This window comes from Ptychodera flava, chromosome 14 (genome assembly GCF_041260155.1).
Source record: "Ptychodera flava strain L36383 chromosome 14, AS_Pfla_20210202, whole genome shotgun sequence".
Lineage (NCBI taxonomy): Eukaryota > Metazoa > Hemichordata > Enteropneusta > Ptychoderidae > Ptychodera > Ptychodera flava.
In genome coordinates, this window is record NC_091941.1 from 6962244 (window position 1) to 6976216 (window position 13973).

The 13973-nt window shown below is 37.9% G+C and overlaps 1 protein-coding gene across 1 annotated transcript; it reads left to right on the top strand.

The window, feature by feature from the left end:
• The first annotated feature begins 4023 nt into the window (after positions 1 to 4023).
• On the top strand, positions 4024 to 13285 carry LOC139149116 (CDK-activating kinase assembly factor MAT1-like). Its single transcript, XM_070720678.1, has 8 exons — positions 4024 to 4199; positions 4623 to 4775; positions 5747 to 5820; positions 6394 to 6497; positions 8665 to 8805; positions 11261 to 11383; positions 11754 to 11881; positions 12495 to 13285. The coding sequence occupies exons 1-8, from the start codon at positions 4111 to 4113 to the stop codon at positions 12676 to 12678; spliced, it is 996 nt and encodes a 331-aa protein (XP_070576779.1). The 5' UTR covers positions 4024 to 4110; the 3' UTR covers positions 12679 to 13285.
• Positions 13286 to 13973: the final 688 nt, after the last annotated feature.

Below are 13973 nucleotides of genomic sequence, written 5' to 3' on the forward strand. Positions count from 1 at the left end.
TCCGTTTTCCCGCAAATTAATGAGAACGGTTGACATTCAAGTTATAAAATATGAAATTTCACACTTTTAAAACAGCTGAAGCTCTACAGCTTGTTTACTTTAAAGAGTCCAAGAATTGAAAGATTGATCGATTTGGTTCAAGTCTTATGAAACTAAACGAACTCAGTCGGGGTATCAAAGCTTCGTCTCTACAACTTCGACAACCAAGGAATGAAAATGTTCTTCTCAAAGCAAGAAACAGCATGTTGCCACTGAACACTCGCACAGATTCGTAAAGTGCCTGTCACCCTCTCCTGTGAATGAACGTATATCCTAAATTCAAGATCTCGGCCATAACATTACACGTCTTTCCACCGGGCGAATCCTTGTTAGAATGGCTGTATCAGTGACCAATCACTCATCAGAAAAATCAATGTTCACAAGTCACTATCAGAGCAACGAACTTTAAACAACAATATTTGATAAATTTTACTCCAAAATCAGAGCTCACTTTCCTGATATTGATACGGTAATGCATCACAGCTGTCTTAAGATTGTTTTAATTTTTTTCCGCATGAATGATGGGAAATATTCATACACAGGCATGCAAACGAATTTCATAGAATCGACAACCTCGAGAGACCACCGCAGAAGATGAAATATAAATATGAAATGGACACCAGCGTGATGAGATATGTGTTTGTTGAATGGGTCACGACACCTTTGACACCGTGCAATTGACTTCATTGCCTTCGATGTGTGGTCACTTCCTTTATGTATCGAATGTAAATAAATGAAATTAATATACCATAGTTAACATTGAGCCAACATTTGACACCAGGTCACTTTGAGGGAACCATGTGATGTTTATTTAACCACTCCTTGATGTCAAATAGTGATATGAGGCCACTGCAACACTTATATTTGTATACATTTATACATATATACATACATACATACATACATACATACATACATATATATATATATTATATATACACAAAATGTATACAATGTATATATATATATATATATATATATATATATATATATATATATATATATATATATATGCTTTAATCGATTCAGCTGTAATGTCAAGAGGACATCTGTATACTATATATATATACACACTCATGTATAGTACTCTTAATATGTAACGATATAACGCGATTGTTTTGATACTCCACCTATGCTTTACCATCCAAGTAACGTCAACTTCACATCGGTCATCACGTATTCACGGAAACGTCCTGTTGAATTCACTGCGAGTTTTTTGTACATGATCGGCTCTGTCGGGTGTTTTCAAAAAAAAAACAAACCGCGAAGCTTGTTTAGATCGAGAAGTTGCACGTTTACGTTCAGTCATCGCAAGGGAAATGGAACTTGAAGGGTCAAGAGAACGATGAAGATTAGTCATAGAGTTTAAGTTCGTCTGGGAACAGGAATTTTTGGAATACGCGGACCAGTTAAACAGGTCCGAACATTTTCTGTCGGCGAGGTTCATCGCCATGGACACGCGCGAAAGTGGCTGTAATTGCAGTGCACATACAGTGAACGCTATCGTAAGAAAAGGAGAGTCAAGAAAGAACCAAATGTTTTACAATTTATTTCTGACAAGTGAATAAATTTTAAAAATGTTTGTAAGAAAAGGTCTTCAATGGGAACATGTCAGCGCTAACATTTATTGTATCTTTCAGCGTTGAAATAGTTGAGATCGTGTTTCACTAGTGTCATTTACACTGCAAGACACCAGTAAAAACATTCCAAGCAATTCACCCATAATTAGATAAGACGCCAACAAAGTTTGGAAATGTATTCCAAGTATTTTGGGTCGTCTATATCGCCGTCATCATCTCCTGTGGCGAAATATCATCACTTTCATCGACGAAACAGGCAATCTGGCTGAAGAAGCTGTCAAGGAGACAAGAGCTTCAATTACTCAAGAACTCACTTTGTTTTTGAAACAAGAGTTCCTGAATTCTATTGGCGAAACGTCGTATAAATCATATAGTGTTTGTAATTTCCTCGAATTTCAAATGACGCCCGCATTTCAAGATTACATGAGCTAAGATGAACTAATATAGAAATTTTTGCGGGACATCTTGTTTGAAATGTTCTGTTCAGTTGTCAGAGATGACTGAGCATCCAAAGGGGCCAAACTGAGTCGATACCTTTACTTGAGGAAATTGAAAGAAACAGAACCATGAGACAAACACATATCACAGAATTAGATGAGCTTTCCTTGACATTTACGGAAGCAGAAACTTTCGTTTCGTCGTTGATAATCTAAATAAAGTTCGTCGTCGACACCATCACCACCACCACCACCACCACCATCATCATCATCATCATCATCATCATCATCATCATCCTCATCGAATTATCATATTCAGCTCTATTTTCGTCACATTCATCATATTCGTCGTGTTCATCATCACCATTTCTCATCAGCGTCATCCATTGCCGTCGCTATCATCTTCATCACGGTCACGGTTAAGTCAACGATATTGTAACTTTCAAACTACATTTCTCTGACTACTAAAAGATAGGGGTTTCTCGGTACTCGACAGCTATTTAAACCGCCGACAATATTTCCAGAAATATATGGCGCTATATTTCCCGTATAGCAAGCTTCCGCTGATATAAAGACATATAAATTATGTAAATTACTGAGTAACTATTGGCCTAAACTCTTTCAGAGGTTTTATCCCTTCGTTCTGGATGACGATTGATCATACTACCACTACCCATGGCGGCGCTGTGCAAAAGTAGGGTTCAGTCTCCTCTCCAGTGACGACCGCGTAGGGGCTCCCTTCACGAACCATGCTGAACAGTGATGCGAGTTTGACTAATACGATGATTTACCTACTGATGTTTGAAAGCGACGAAACCTTGTTGACAGTACTGACAGTATCTGCATAAACTGTGCGGGATTTTATGACATAAGTTAATGAATACGTATATGTTTTCACATGAAGGTACGCTTCATCAGTTCTATGAAATACACAGTAGGGCATGTAGGGTACGTTAAGGTACCCTACATGAATACATGTCACAGAGAGAGAGAGAGAGAGAGAGAGAGAGAGAGAGAGAGAGAGAGAGAGAGAGAGAGAGAGAGAGAGAGAGAGAGAGAGAGAGAATCTTGCCCATTCATTTATGAGAACAAATTGACAATAGCTAGATGCTTCACGATTTCGTGTGTAAAGTACTCAAATAAATAAATAAATAAGACACGTGTACACCCTACCTCAAAAACTTGACAAAATTGATGAAAGAACACACACACACACACACACACATACACACACACACACACACACACACACATACATACATACATATATATATATATATATATATAATATATATATATATATATATATATATATATATATATATATATATATACATTCATTCATTCATCGTCATATATACATTCATTCATCGTCATATATACATTCATTCATTCATTTATTCATTCATTCATTCATTCATTCACTCATTCATTCATTCATTCATTCATTCATACGGATGTGTGCCGACCAAGTTGTAAATATTTACCCATGAGTGTTCCAACAATTTGACCCATTAGTAGGGATTTTCTTTACAAATTGGGGATTTTTTCGTTATTCGACAGCATGTGCAGGGTTTCCCGGGGTATAGGGACATTATTTTCCTCCGTTACTGACTCATATTTATCGTTTTTGAGGGGGGATGACAAGTAACCCACGTTAATAGGGCTTTTATCACGAAAAAGTGACACATACCCCTACATCTTTCTTTCGGAGTACCCCTTCTCTCGGGCTCCCAAGCCTCATATCATCAAACGTTGAGCAGGACTTTGAATTTTATAAACCACTGGAAGAAGAAATAAGAATGTCTTAAATTAAACTGACCGAGGGCATTGTATTAAGTTTTTATCAGAAAGTCTACATATTATTCCAACCTTGATTTCCGGTGTGAACGTCACGTGTGTCTGCTCGAGTTTGAATTGAACATGTTGAGACAAAAATCTGGAGTACCAGTCAAAGAGCGCCACCATCGTCGTCTTCATGACCCGGAAGTCATTCTTTTAGCCGTTGATGATGGTATGCTTCTGGAAAAAGCAGTCTGCTCGTTGCTATAGCGATGGATGATCAGTTTTGTCCACACTGTAAGACAACGAAATACAGGAATCCGTCACTTAAGTTGTTGGTCAACGTTTGTGGACATTCACTGTAAGTATGAACGAAGAAACGCGTTTGATGCCCGTATTGGTGTGCTATGGATGCTTTGACACAACCAGTCCAATGCAAAATACGCTCGTTGTAGCTGTATCTCCCCAAAATGATTTAGCAAATTTCTTTCCCCATGTTTCTACACTTAGTAGGTGGATTGTATGGCCGTTACATAGTGTTTAAGTCGAGACGTCGTAAACTCGTGTAGAATAAATCAGAACCACTGCTCCGAAAAGGCCTACTCACATTTACAACAAAACATTCATTGTGGTTGTAATGATAGTCCCTCCACACACAGAAATATTTGAAAATGCAACATAAAAGGGCAGTCTTTTAATTATAAATATATAACTGCTGCAAAGTGTAATTTTCATGTTTTGTTGGACATTTTCTAATCACTCTGTTAATGTTTTCATCTCTCAGATGTGAGAATTGTGTAGACTTGCTGTTTGTCAGGGGATCTGGAGCTTGTCCCCAGTGTAACACTGCCCTCAGGAGAAATAATTTCAGACTTCAGTTGTTTGAAGATGCTGTGGTTGAAAAAGAGGTTGACATCAGGAAAAGAATACTCAAGGAGTAAGTTGTAACTATATGTCAAGTTTTAGTTGAGATCACGATTTCTGAAACCATTCAGACCTTTCACAAGTGAAGGTTGGTACAACCCCTTCGTTTAGTTGGGCATAGTTGGACCTCTACATTGATAGATGGGGATGAAAGGAGTAATGAGTCAATAGCACTGAACGCAAATGATGTCATGTTTTTTTCTTATTAATATGCATAAATAAATAGTTGTCTGCATTTTCCTCATAAATGACGAAAATAAAACCTGGTAGCGTACAATGGTTACTAAAAGTCACGCTAGTTTGTGGTATTTTATGGCAACAACAAAGTTTGTCTGAATTTTAGGCAGCGTTGTCCGAAAGTTGGGCGCGTGCAGCTATATATAGTAACAAACCTGAAATCGCGATCAACGCTATTAGATTTGCCTGCTGTTAGCCTTCCAAGATGATGAAGAGGCATTTTGTTATGTATAGAAGGCAAACCTCACCGATGAGGAACATGTTCAAGTCACCAAATCAGCCCTGAATGATGCTTGCCATTAAACAAAAACTGCAGATTGCACCCAACTAGCAAAATTAAAAGCAAATGAATGGATTTTTTAAATATTGTCTGTGCTAGTATACAAAGTAGAAGCAAAACTCCTACAGTGTGTGGTATTAGCAAATGAACCAGATCGTTATCAAAGGAAGTATGTGTACTTGGTAATCTATTGGCAAACATGGTTTTATACAATTGTGTTACTCTGTCAGAATAAATGTAAACTTGGGTAGAGCCAATTAAAATCCAATATGCACAGTTGCAACTGGTAAATTAGTTCTAGATGATTTTGTTGAATCACCCCTTTGCAAATTGCAACATCTAAAATATTAACATTTTTTTATGAAAAGTATCCAACAGTATTTCATTTCATATTCTTAGAACTGACTTTTAAGGGGAAGGTTTTTTGCTTGCATCATGCGAGTTTTCTCAACATTGCAATTTTTCAGTTTCAATAAAAAGGAGGAAGACTTTGCGACTCTTAGAGAATACAATGACTACCTTGAAGAAGTTGAAACTATCAGTGAGTATAATCACAATACTTTTTGCAATGCTTACCATACACAATTATTCAGATTCTCAAATCTTTCCGGTACTTCTCTGATCTAAAGCTCGTGGAGGCTTATTTTAAAGCTCTTGGACTGAGAAAGATTTTCACCATCTCAGATTTTTTTTAACATTTTATTTTTCCTCATAGAGTTTACACAGAGATGGCAGCCATTTTGAATTTCATATATTCTTAAATGTTAGGTAATTTGTTGCTCTGGTGCCAAACTTTGCATAGCGACCACTGATTTAATTCTGTATTGTTGAAAGTTTCAATGAGGAAAGTTCGAGCAAAAGTTTAAGTCTTTTTCACTTTTGAGGCACATACTACCTTAAGTAGAGAGATCCTACCTCTCCTTGTTATTTAGTCAAGGAGAACATCAACACATGTATTTACTGTATACTTCATTGATGTATAGAACCCTGCACAGTGCATTAACTTCATGTTGTTATGATGAAACTCTTGGGATGATTCTAGATGTATCACTGTGCCAGTGTTTAATATTCTGATATTGATTAGATAACACACTTAGTTTCATCATTATTACAGTTTACAACCTAGCTAATGGCATTGATGTGGAGGCAAGTAAGCGAAAAGTTGAAGAATACAGAAGAGCTAACAAAGACTCTATTGTGAAAAACAAAGGAAAACTTGTAAGTATAGCCTGGTAGTGCTAGTACACTTGATTGGTTTTCAAGCATAGCGCCCTCTGTCGATGAAAGTTGCAATGATCTTGACAGATGCAATCTGTTTAGTGGCTAGTTTGTAAATACAAGTTCAAATCTCACGATGGCTCTTGCAATAAATGCCATGTGAAAGTTTCTTCCACAGTTTGGTTGTGACAGTTTCTTATTCACTGTTTCACTCAAAACCACTTCAATTTCCAAACTGGGCTCCCCAGCAGAGTTCCGTCACATTTTTAGCTCCGCTGTCAGCGACGCGGAGCTTATCAAATAGGTTGATTATCCGTCGTCGTCCGTCGTCCGTCGTCCGTCGTCCGTCGTCGTCCGTCGTCGTCCGTCAACAATTGCCTTCTCCTCTTAAACCGCAAGTCCAATTGCTTTGAAATTTTATATGCAGTTCACTTGGGGTGACCTCACTTCACTTTGTTCAAATCATGGTGAAATTTGCATATTTGCATTTTTGGGGCATTTTTGGTGTTTTTGGTAAAAAAATCTTCTTCTCTGAAACCGCTCGTTCGATTGCTTTGAAATTTGATATGCAGTTTGCTTAGGGTGACTTAAATCAGATTTGTTCAAATGGTGGTGAAATTTGCATATTTGTATTTTTAAGGCAATTTTTGTCATTTTTGGTAAAAAATCTTTAAAAATCTTCTTCTTCAAAACTACTGGTCAGATAGCTTTTATATTTGGTACATATGTCCCTAGGGATGATCTATTTCAGATTTGTTCAAATTGTGCAGAAATATGCAAATTTGCATTTTTAAGGCAATTTTTGTCATTTTTGGTCAAAAAATGTATTTCTCAAAAAGTACTGGTCTGATAGTTTTGAAATTTGGTATACAGGTTTCTATAGATGAACTAAGTAATATATATTGAATTTCTGATGAAATGTGTAATTTTGTATTTTTGGGGCAATTTTTGCCATTTTTGGTCAAAAAATGTGTATTTCCAAAACTACTCATCTGATAGCTTTGAAATTTGGTATAGAGGTTTCTACAGATGAACTAAATGATATGTATGGAAATAATGATGAAATCTGCAATTTTGTAATTTTGGGGCAATTTTTGCCATTTTTGGTCAAAAAATGTGTTTCTCATCAAGTACTGCTCTGATAGCTTTGAAATTTGGTATACAGGTTTCTACAGATAAGCTTAGTAATACATATTGAATTTCTGATGAAATCTGTAATTTTGTATTTTTGGGCAATTTTGCCATTTTTGGTCAAAAAATGTGTATTTCCAAAACTACTTATCTGATAGCTTTGAAATTTGGTATACAGGTTTCCATAGATGAACTTAATGATATTTATTGAAATAATGATGACATCTGCAATTTTGAATTTTTGGGGCAATTTTTCCCATTTTTGGTCAAAAAATGCGTTTCTCAAAAAGTACTGGTCTAACAGCTTTGAAATTTGGTATACAGGTTTCTATATATGAACTAAGTGTGATACTTTGAAATTATGATGAAATCTGCAATTTTTATTTTTGGGGGCAATTGTTGCCAATTTTGGTCAGAATATTTTATTCTCAAAAAAACTACTCATCAGATAGCTTTGGTTGACATGTTCTTAGGGATGATCGGATGTGATATATTCAAAGTATGATGAAATCTTCAATTTTGTATTTTTGCAGCTTATTTTAGCCACTTTTTTCTGGCCACTGCATTGAGCTATCAAAGATTTCCACTTTCTTCGTCAACATGTGTCAAAAATAGTTATTCTGTACATAAACACAGCGGAGCTATATCGGCCGCTAGGTCGCTTGTCAATTGTAAGGTTGGACATAATTGACCTGCTTGACCTTTTGGTTAAGATCTATAGATATTTGGTATGCTCCCTTTACCAGCTCATCCCTCTCTCTCTCCATTCACCCATCCATCCATCCGCCCATCCATCAATTCATAACAGCATGTAAATCATCACTGAACATCATCACTTTTCTTAATTTTGATTTCCTGAGATTAGCTGAACACAGTGGTCAGACATTTTGAGTATACATCCATCACTGAATTGTTTTTCATATCTTTGCCGTCTGCTCTTTCCACTTTGCTGTTTGGAATGAGATATAAGAAAGAATCATTCCTCAAATCCCAACTGACAGCAAAGTGTTTGTGCAAATGTTTCATCCTCACCCAGAGCAAAGATGAAACGTACCTTGAAGCGCTGATAGAACAGGAACAACAGGAAGAGGAAGAGAAGAAACAAATGTACAAGATGCTGGACATGGAACAGAAAAATATGAAAAAGAAAAATAAGGAAGCTCTCATCGATGATTTGGTAAGTAGACAGTTTGCAGTGGTATTTATTTTTTATGTGTGTGTTTTACTTGCTCATCTCTCTTTGACTTTGTGTCTTCACACACAAAGATGCAAGAAATCAGAGTCAAAAATGTGACTGAGTGGATATTGATCAGAAAAAAACATGTAGAGCTGGTATTCCATTGTAAATGTAAACTAGAATTGCAAAGATATAGGGATGTGTAATAGCTAATATGATGAGCATCATTCAATGTTGTTTTGCCAGGCTGTTGATATTCAAATACACTATACTACATCATAGAAGGTGTCACTTGTGTTTTCGATTATGGCAATCTTGAATCTCCTGTAGTCAGCGCTAATAACTTCTGTTGTAGATGTGAACATGTCACAGACATCAAAACTGTTATTGAGTTACCTATGTGCCTTCATTATTGGTGTAAAGCAACGTTGAAAACAGGTGTCTGCTTAGGAAGCATTTAATCACAGGGTATCAATTAATTCTTGATGAGTTACCTTAATTCAGAAGGAAAAAATGTTGTTTCTCTCGATAATTGACTTGAATTTAGTAGGCCATGCTTATAGTTTCAGTGGCACTTCTGTTTACATCACAAAAACCTTCCAGTATAGAGCACACACCTGGAAGTCCCTTCCCAAAACAGAAATTACTGTTGATAATCATATTACTAACAAAGGAGGAGAACCCTTTGTGGTTGAAAACCAGCTAATCAAGGACCTTCTTTCCTGAACACTTCATTGACATTAACAAAACTCATTTGCAGTGAAAAAGTGTTCTGAATTTTACTGCTACACAGGAGACCTCCAACATCCTAGTACTAGGATGTGCCAGCAGCCTAGTACTAGGAAACGGAGCACATCCCTGTAGCAGCTATGTGGCCCACACCTCTGTAGCAGGGAAAATTTTTCCCACATCCATGCTACAGAGGTGTGGGCCACATAGCTGCTACAGATGTGTGGATTGTTGCCTATGTACCACGGCTGCTGATCACATCCTAGGACATGGGTGTGGATAGCAGCCTAGTACACTGATGTTCACACCCCTGCTACATGACTTCCCACATCTATGCTACACAGGTGTGGAGAACAGCCATGTAGCAGCTATTCACTCACCTCTGCTACATGACTTCCCACACCTATGTATGCTACACAGGTATGCACACGGCTGCTACAGGGGTGTGAGAAAAAGAGCTGCTACAGGGATGTGCACACAGCTGCTACAGGGCTGTGAGTAAAAGGCTGCTACATACATACTTGTGCACATGCTGCTACACACATTCACACATAGCCGTTACAGAGGTGTGAGAAAAAGGACTGCTACAGGTGTGCACAGGAGTGTGAGAAAAAGGCTGCTACAGGGTGTGAGAAAAAGAGCTGCTACAGGAGTGTGAGAAAAAGGGCTGCTACAGGGGTGTGCACAGGAGTGTGAGAAAAAGGACTGCTACAGGTGTGCACAGGAGTGTGAGAAAAAGGGCTGCTACAGGAGTGTGAGAAAAAGACTGCTACAGGAGTGTGAGAAAAAGGCTGCTACAGGGGTGTGAGAAAAGGACTGCTACAGGGTGTGCACAGGAGTGTGAGAAAAAGGACTGCTACAGGAGTGTGAGAAAAAGGCTGCTACAGGAGTGTGAGAAAAAGGCTGCTACAGGGGTGTGAAAAAAAGGACTGCTACAGAGTGTGCACAGGAGTGTGAGAAAAAGGACTGCTACAGGAGTGTGAGAAAAAGAGCTGCTACAGGAGTGTGAGAAAAAGGGCTGCTACAGGGGTGTGAGAAAAACGGCTGCTACAGGGGTGTGCACAGGCTGCTACAGAGGTGTGCGCATAGCTGCTATACACATGCTACAGGGGTGTGAGAAAAAGTGCTGCTACAGGGTTGTGCGCATAGCTGCTACGGGGGTGTGAGAAATATAGCTGTAACTGGATGTGTTGCTGAAATGTGTGTGACAGGGGTTGTCGCTCACACACCTTCAGCAGCCCTATTTTTTCAACTTTGTAGCATAGCTGTGCACATGCAGGTGTGGTACATGGCTGTGAAATACACCGCTGCCACAGCTATTATGCTGACACCCCTGTAACAGTGACGATTTTTCTAGGCTGGTACAGGTGTGTTGCTCCATAGGGCTGGTACAGCTATGCCCACAACCATGTAGCAGCCCTGTGACTGTTACGGGGGTGTGGGAGGTCTCCTGTGTATAGGTATGATGTTATAAAAGTGTCTACTTGATAATCATGGTTGTAAACGTAATCATGTTTAGGTAAATTTCAAGGGAAGCATGTATCATTTACATGCCTGAAATTAGACACCGTATACTTAATTTTAGTCATTTCGTCTACTTCAGTGTTGCATTATCAATTCACAATATTGGTTTTTCTATGTCTGTTTTAAAAGCCAATCGCAATGTAATTTCTAATTCGTGTACATGACTATATGTCATTGAAATGAATGTATTTTTTCAACACAGATGTTTTCTGACATGAGAGCTGCAGATATCATTGCATCACATGCTGCCAAGGTCAAACAACAGTCATCAACTGAAAGCAACATTCCGAAACCAGCTACAAAGTTCTCAACTGGAATCAAAGTGGTAAGTCATATGGCGTGAATTCTCCATTATTAGGTCCTGTTCAAAATGTTCTCAATATACACGTGTTACTGAATCATCAGTTTATGTACTCTCAGATTATAATCAGTATAAAACCAGGTTTATTTAATTATTTTACAATATCGTCTTTGTAGTGATCGTGCTTTATGATTGGTCATCAAGAGGACTTTGTGATAGTCTAATTTGCATTTCTCTCACTCGTTTTTAGAACGTTTGGTGGTAAACCTTCCCTTTGATATTTAACCCCTAGATATTGTTTCATTGAATTCTAGGTTTTAGTCAACATCAGTCTGGCCCCGTGAAAACACCTTGCTTTCCTAGGTTTTCAAAATGACTCTTTCTTGTTTTGAAGGGTTTCCGAGTGGAGGACACTTTCCTACCGATACCAGTACTGGAGGAAACATTGTACAGGTACCAAGCAGTTTCTGTAGAGACGTACGGACCACCTCCTCCAGAGAAAGAGGACTTGGAAACTCAGGGGTAAGTTAGGCATTGAAACTCTAAGCAAACCAGGCATTGAAACTCTAAGCAAACCAGGCACTTGGTCCTCAGGGGTAAGTTAGGCATTGAACCTCTAAGCAAGCTAGGCACTTGGTCCTCAGGGGTAAGTTAGGCATTGAAACTCTAAGCAAACCAGGCACTTGGTACTCAGGGGGTAAGTTAGGCATTAAAACTCTAAGCAAGCTGGGCACTATTACTTTGTGATAAGTAAGACTGAACTGAAACTCAAATATACACTGGGCATTGAAACACAGGATTATGTTAACATTGAATCTCAAGGCCAAGTTGAATGTAAAGGTCCTGATTAGAAGCAAGATAATGAATGAAATGAGCAAAATATATTGTTATTATGCTTTGATTGAGTAGATCCTGAGGTGATTGAAATTATTTTGTAGTCATGGTGTCCATCCGGTCAAGGGTATAGAAATCAAGAGTTGACAAAGTCCATTCCCAAAGAAAATGTCGAAGTTTGCTCGAACAGTATGCAAGCAAAAGTTCTGTGTAAAACAGTTGTGTGTAAAACAATTTCAAGTCATTATACCTCATGACAAAATGATCATACAGTACTCTGTGTTTCTTTTTACAACTGTAGCTATCTGAGACACGTAAGACCAACCTCACCTCAGGGACTTGGGGGCGGCTATTCATCATCATTTGCCTGTCACAGAGCTCTGCAGGAAGCATTCTGTGGCCTCTTTTTCACTCCGGAAATTTCTCCATCACCGGCACCAAGTTTTACCAGTACCGACAGCAATGAGATGATGGATGCAAGCTGATGATAATGAAATTAACCTCTGACCTCAGTGTGACCTCCAGTCAGTGAACCCACTGTACAAATGACTGATTTCCTGGGACTGCATTTGTATATTATTAGTACTTGTGTGCCTTCATCACCATTGCTGCTGCCATTGTCAGTGATTTTTTTTCACGATTTTCTTTGATGGTCTCATAACATCTGTAATAAAATATTTTCTACAAATTATTATCCGGATCAATATGTGCCCAATAATGTCATGTTTTTGTTACATTCTGAATTTGACCATCAGTTCTTGCACAAGATGAAGAATGTATTGAAATTTATGTTTGATGTTTAAAATAGTCTGGTCACATGATAGCCGCAATAAACCAGTAAATTTGAAAATTTGTGCATTTGCAAATTTGAAAGGTATCAAGCAACACAGCAATGTCATCGCTTCTGACGCAGTACTGATCTATTATGTTTGTACAAAGTGGTGAATTTCAAAACAATGTGACTGTGGATTCATACTTTTCTATGAGAGACTTTTTTCCCAATAGATATTTGAACATGTATGGCTTTCATCAACTGTGAACAACAATAAAAGTTTCTGTCTAGTCTGCAGAAATCATTTATTTACAACTTCAGTGTTTCGTTTACTGTCTTTGGTTTTACAAACATTGCTGCACATCGTACTCTCTGAAACATTCCAGGAAAATGTAGAGTATTCATCTGTGTGACAGGTTTTGTAAGCAGCTTAAAGTCTGCAGCTAACGCATGAATTATAACATAATAGTATTCATTCATGCAGAGCGTATTTTTGAATATTGCAATTTATGCAAATCTTATGATAATGATTCATAGTAGCATATTCATATACCTTATTGTGTGCTACAGATTTTGTTTTGCTAGGGACATTTCAGAGTGCATTAGGCATAGCTTAATTACATCATGTCATAAAACAGTCATGTTTATCGCTAATGTCTCAGAATCGTGAAAAATGAAAAACATGTTGTGTATGACCTTTGACCCTGCTGACCATATGTAGAGTGAATACAATGCATGCAATGTGACACGTGAATACTGTGTCATCAGTTGATCAAGGCTGAACTTTGGACATTGTTGAATTAGAGTGATGCTGGAGTATTGAATAGCTGTGTTTTATAAGGAAGATGTGTAAATGTACATATTGGATTGCTTGTCATTTCATAAAGGGTTGTCATTCTATTTGAGTTGGTCGAAGTTCTATTGAATGCCTATGTTATCATATAACAACTTACAATACTGTCATGTTAACTAAAAATGGTTTATTCTCATATGGTGACCAATTGGTCA

Bases quoted from the DNA above. Each gene is read 5' to 3' on its own strand.
- LOC139149116 (XM_070720678.1), top strand. From the start codon at position 4,111: ATGGATGATCAGTTTTGTCCACACTGTAAGACAACGAAATACAGGAAT. The intron at 4,200-4,622 runs GTAAGTATGAAC...TTCATCTCTCAG, and splicing joins AACGTTTGTGGACATTCACT to ATGTGAGAATTGTGTAGACT. The intron at 4,776-5,746 runs GTAAGTTGTAAC...GCAATTTTTCAG, and splicing joins AGGAAAAGAATACTCAAGGA to TTTCAATAAAAAGGAGGAAG.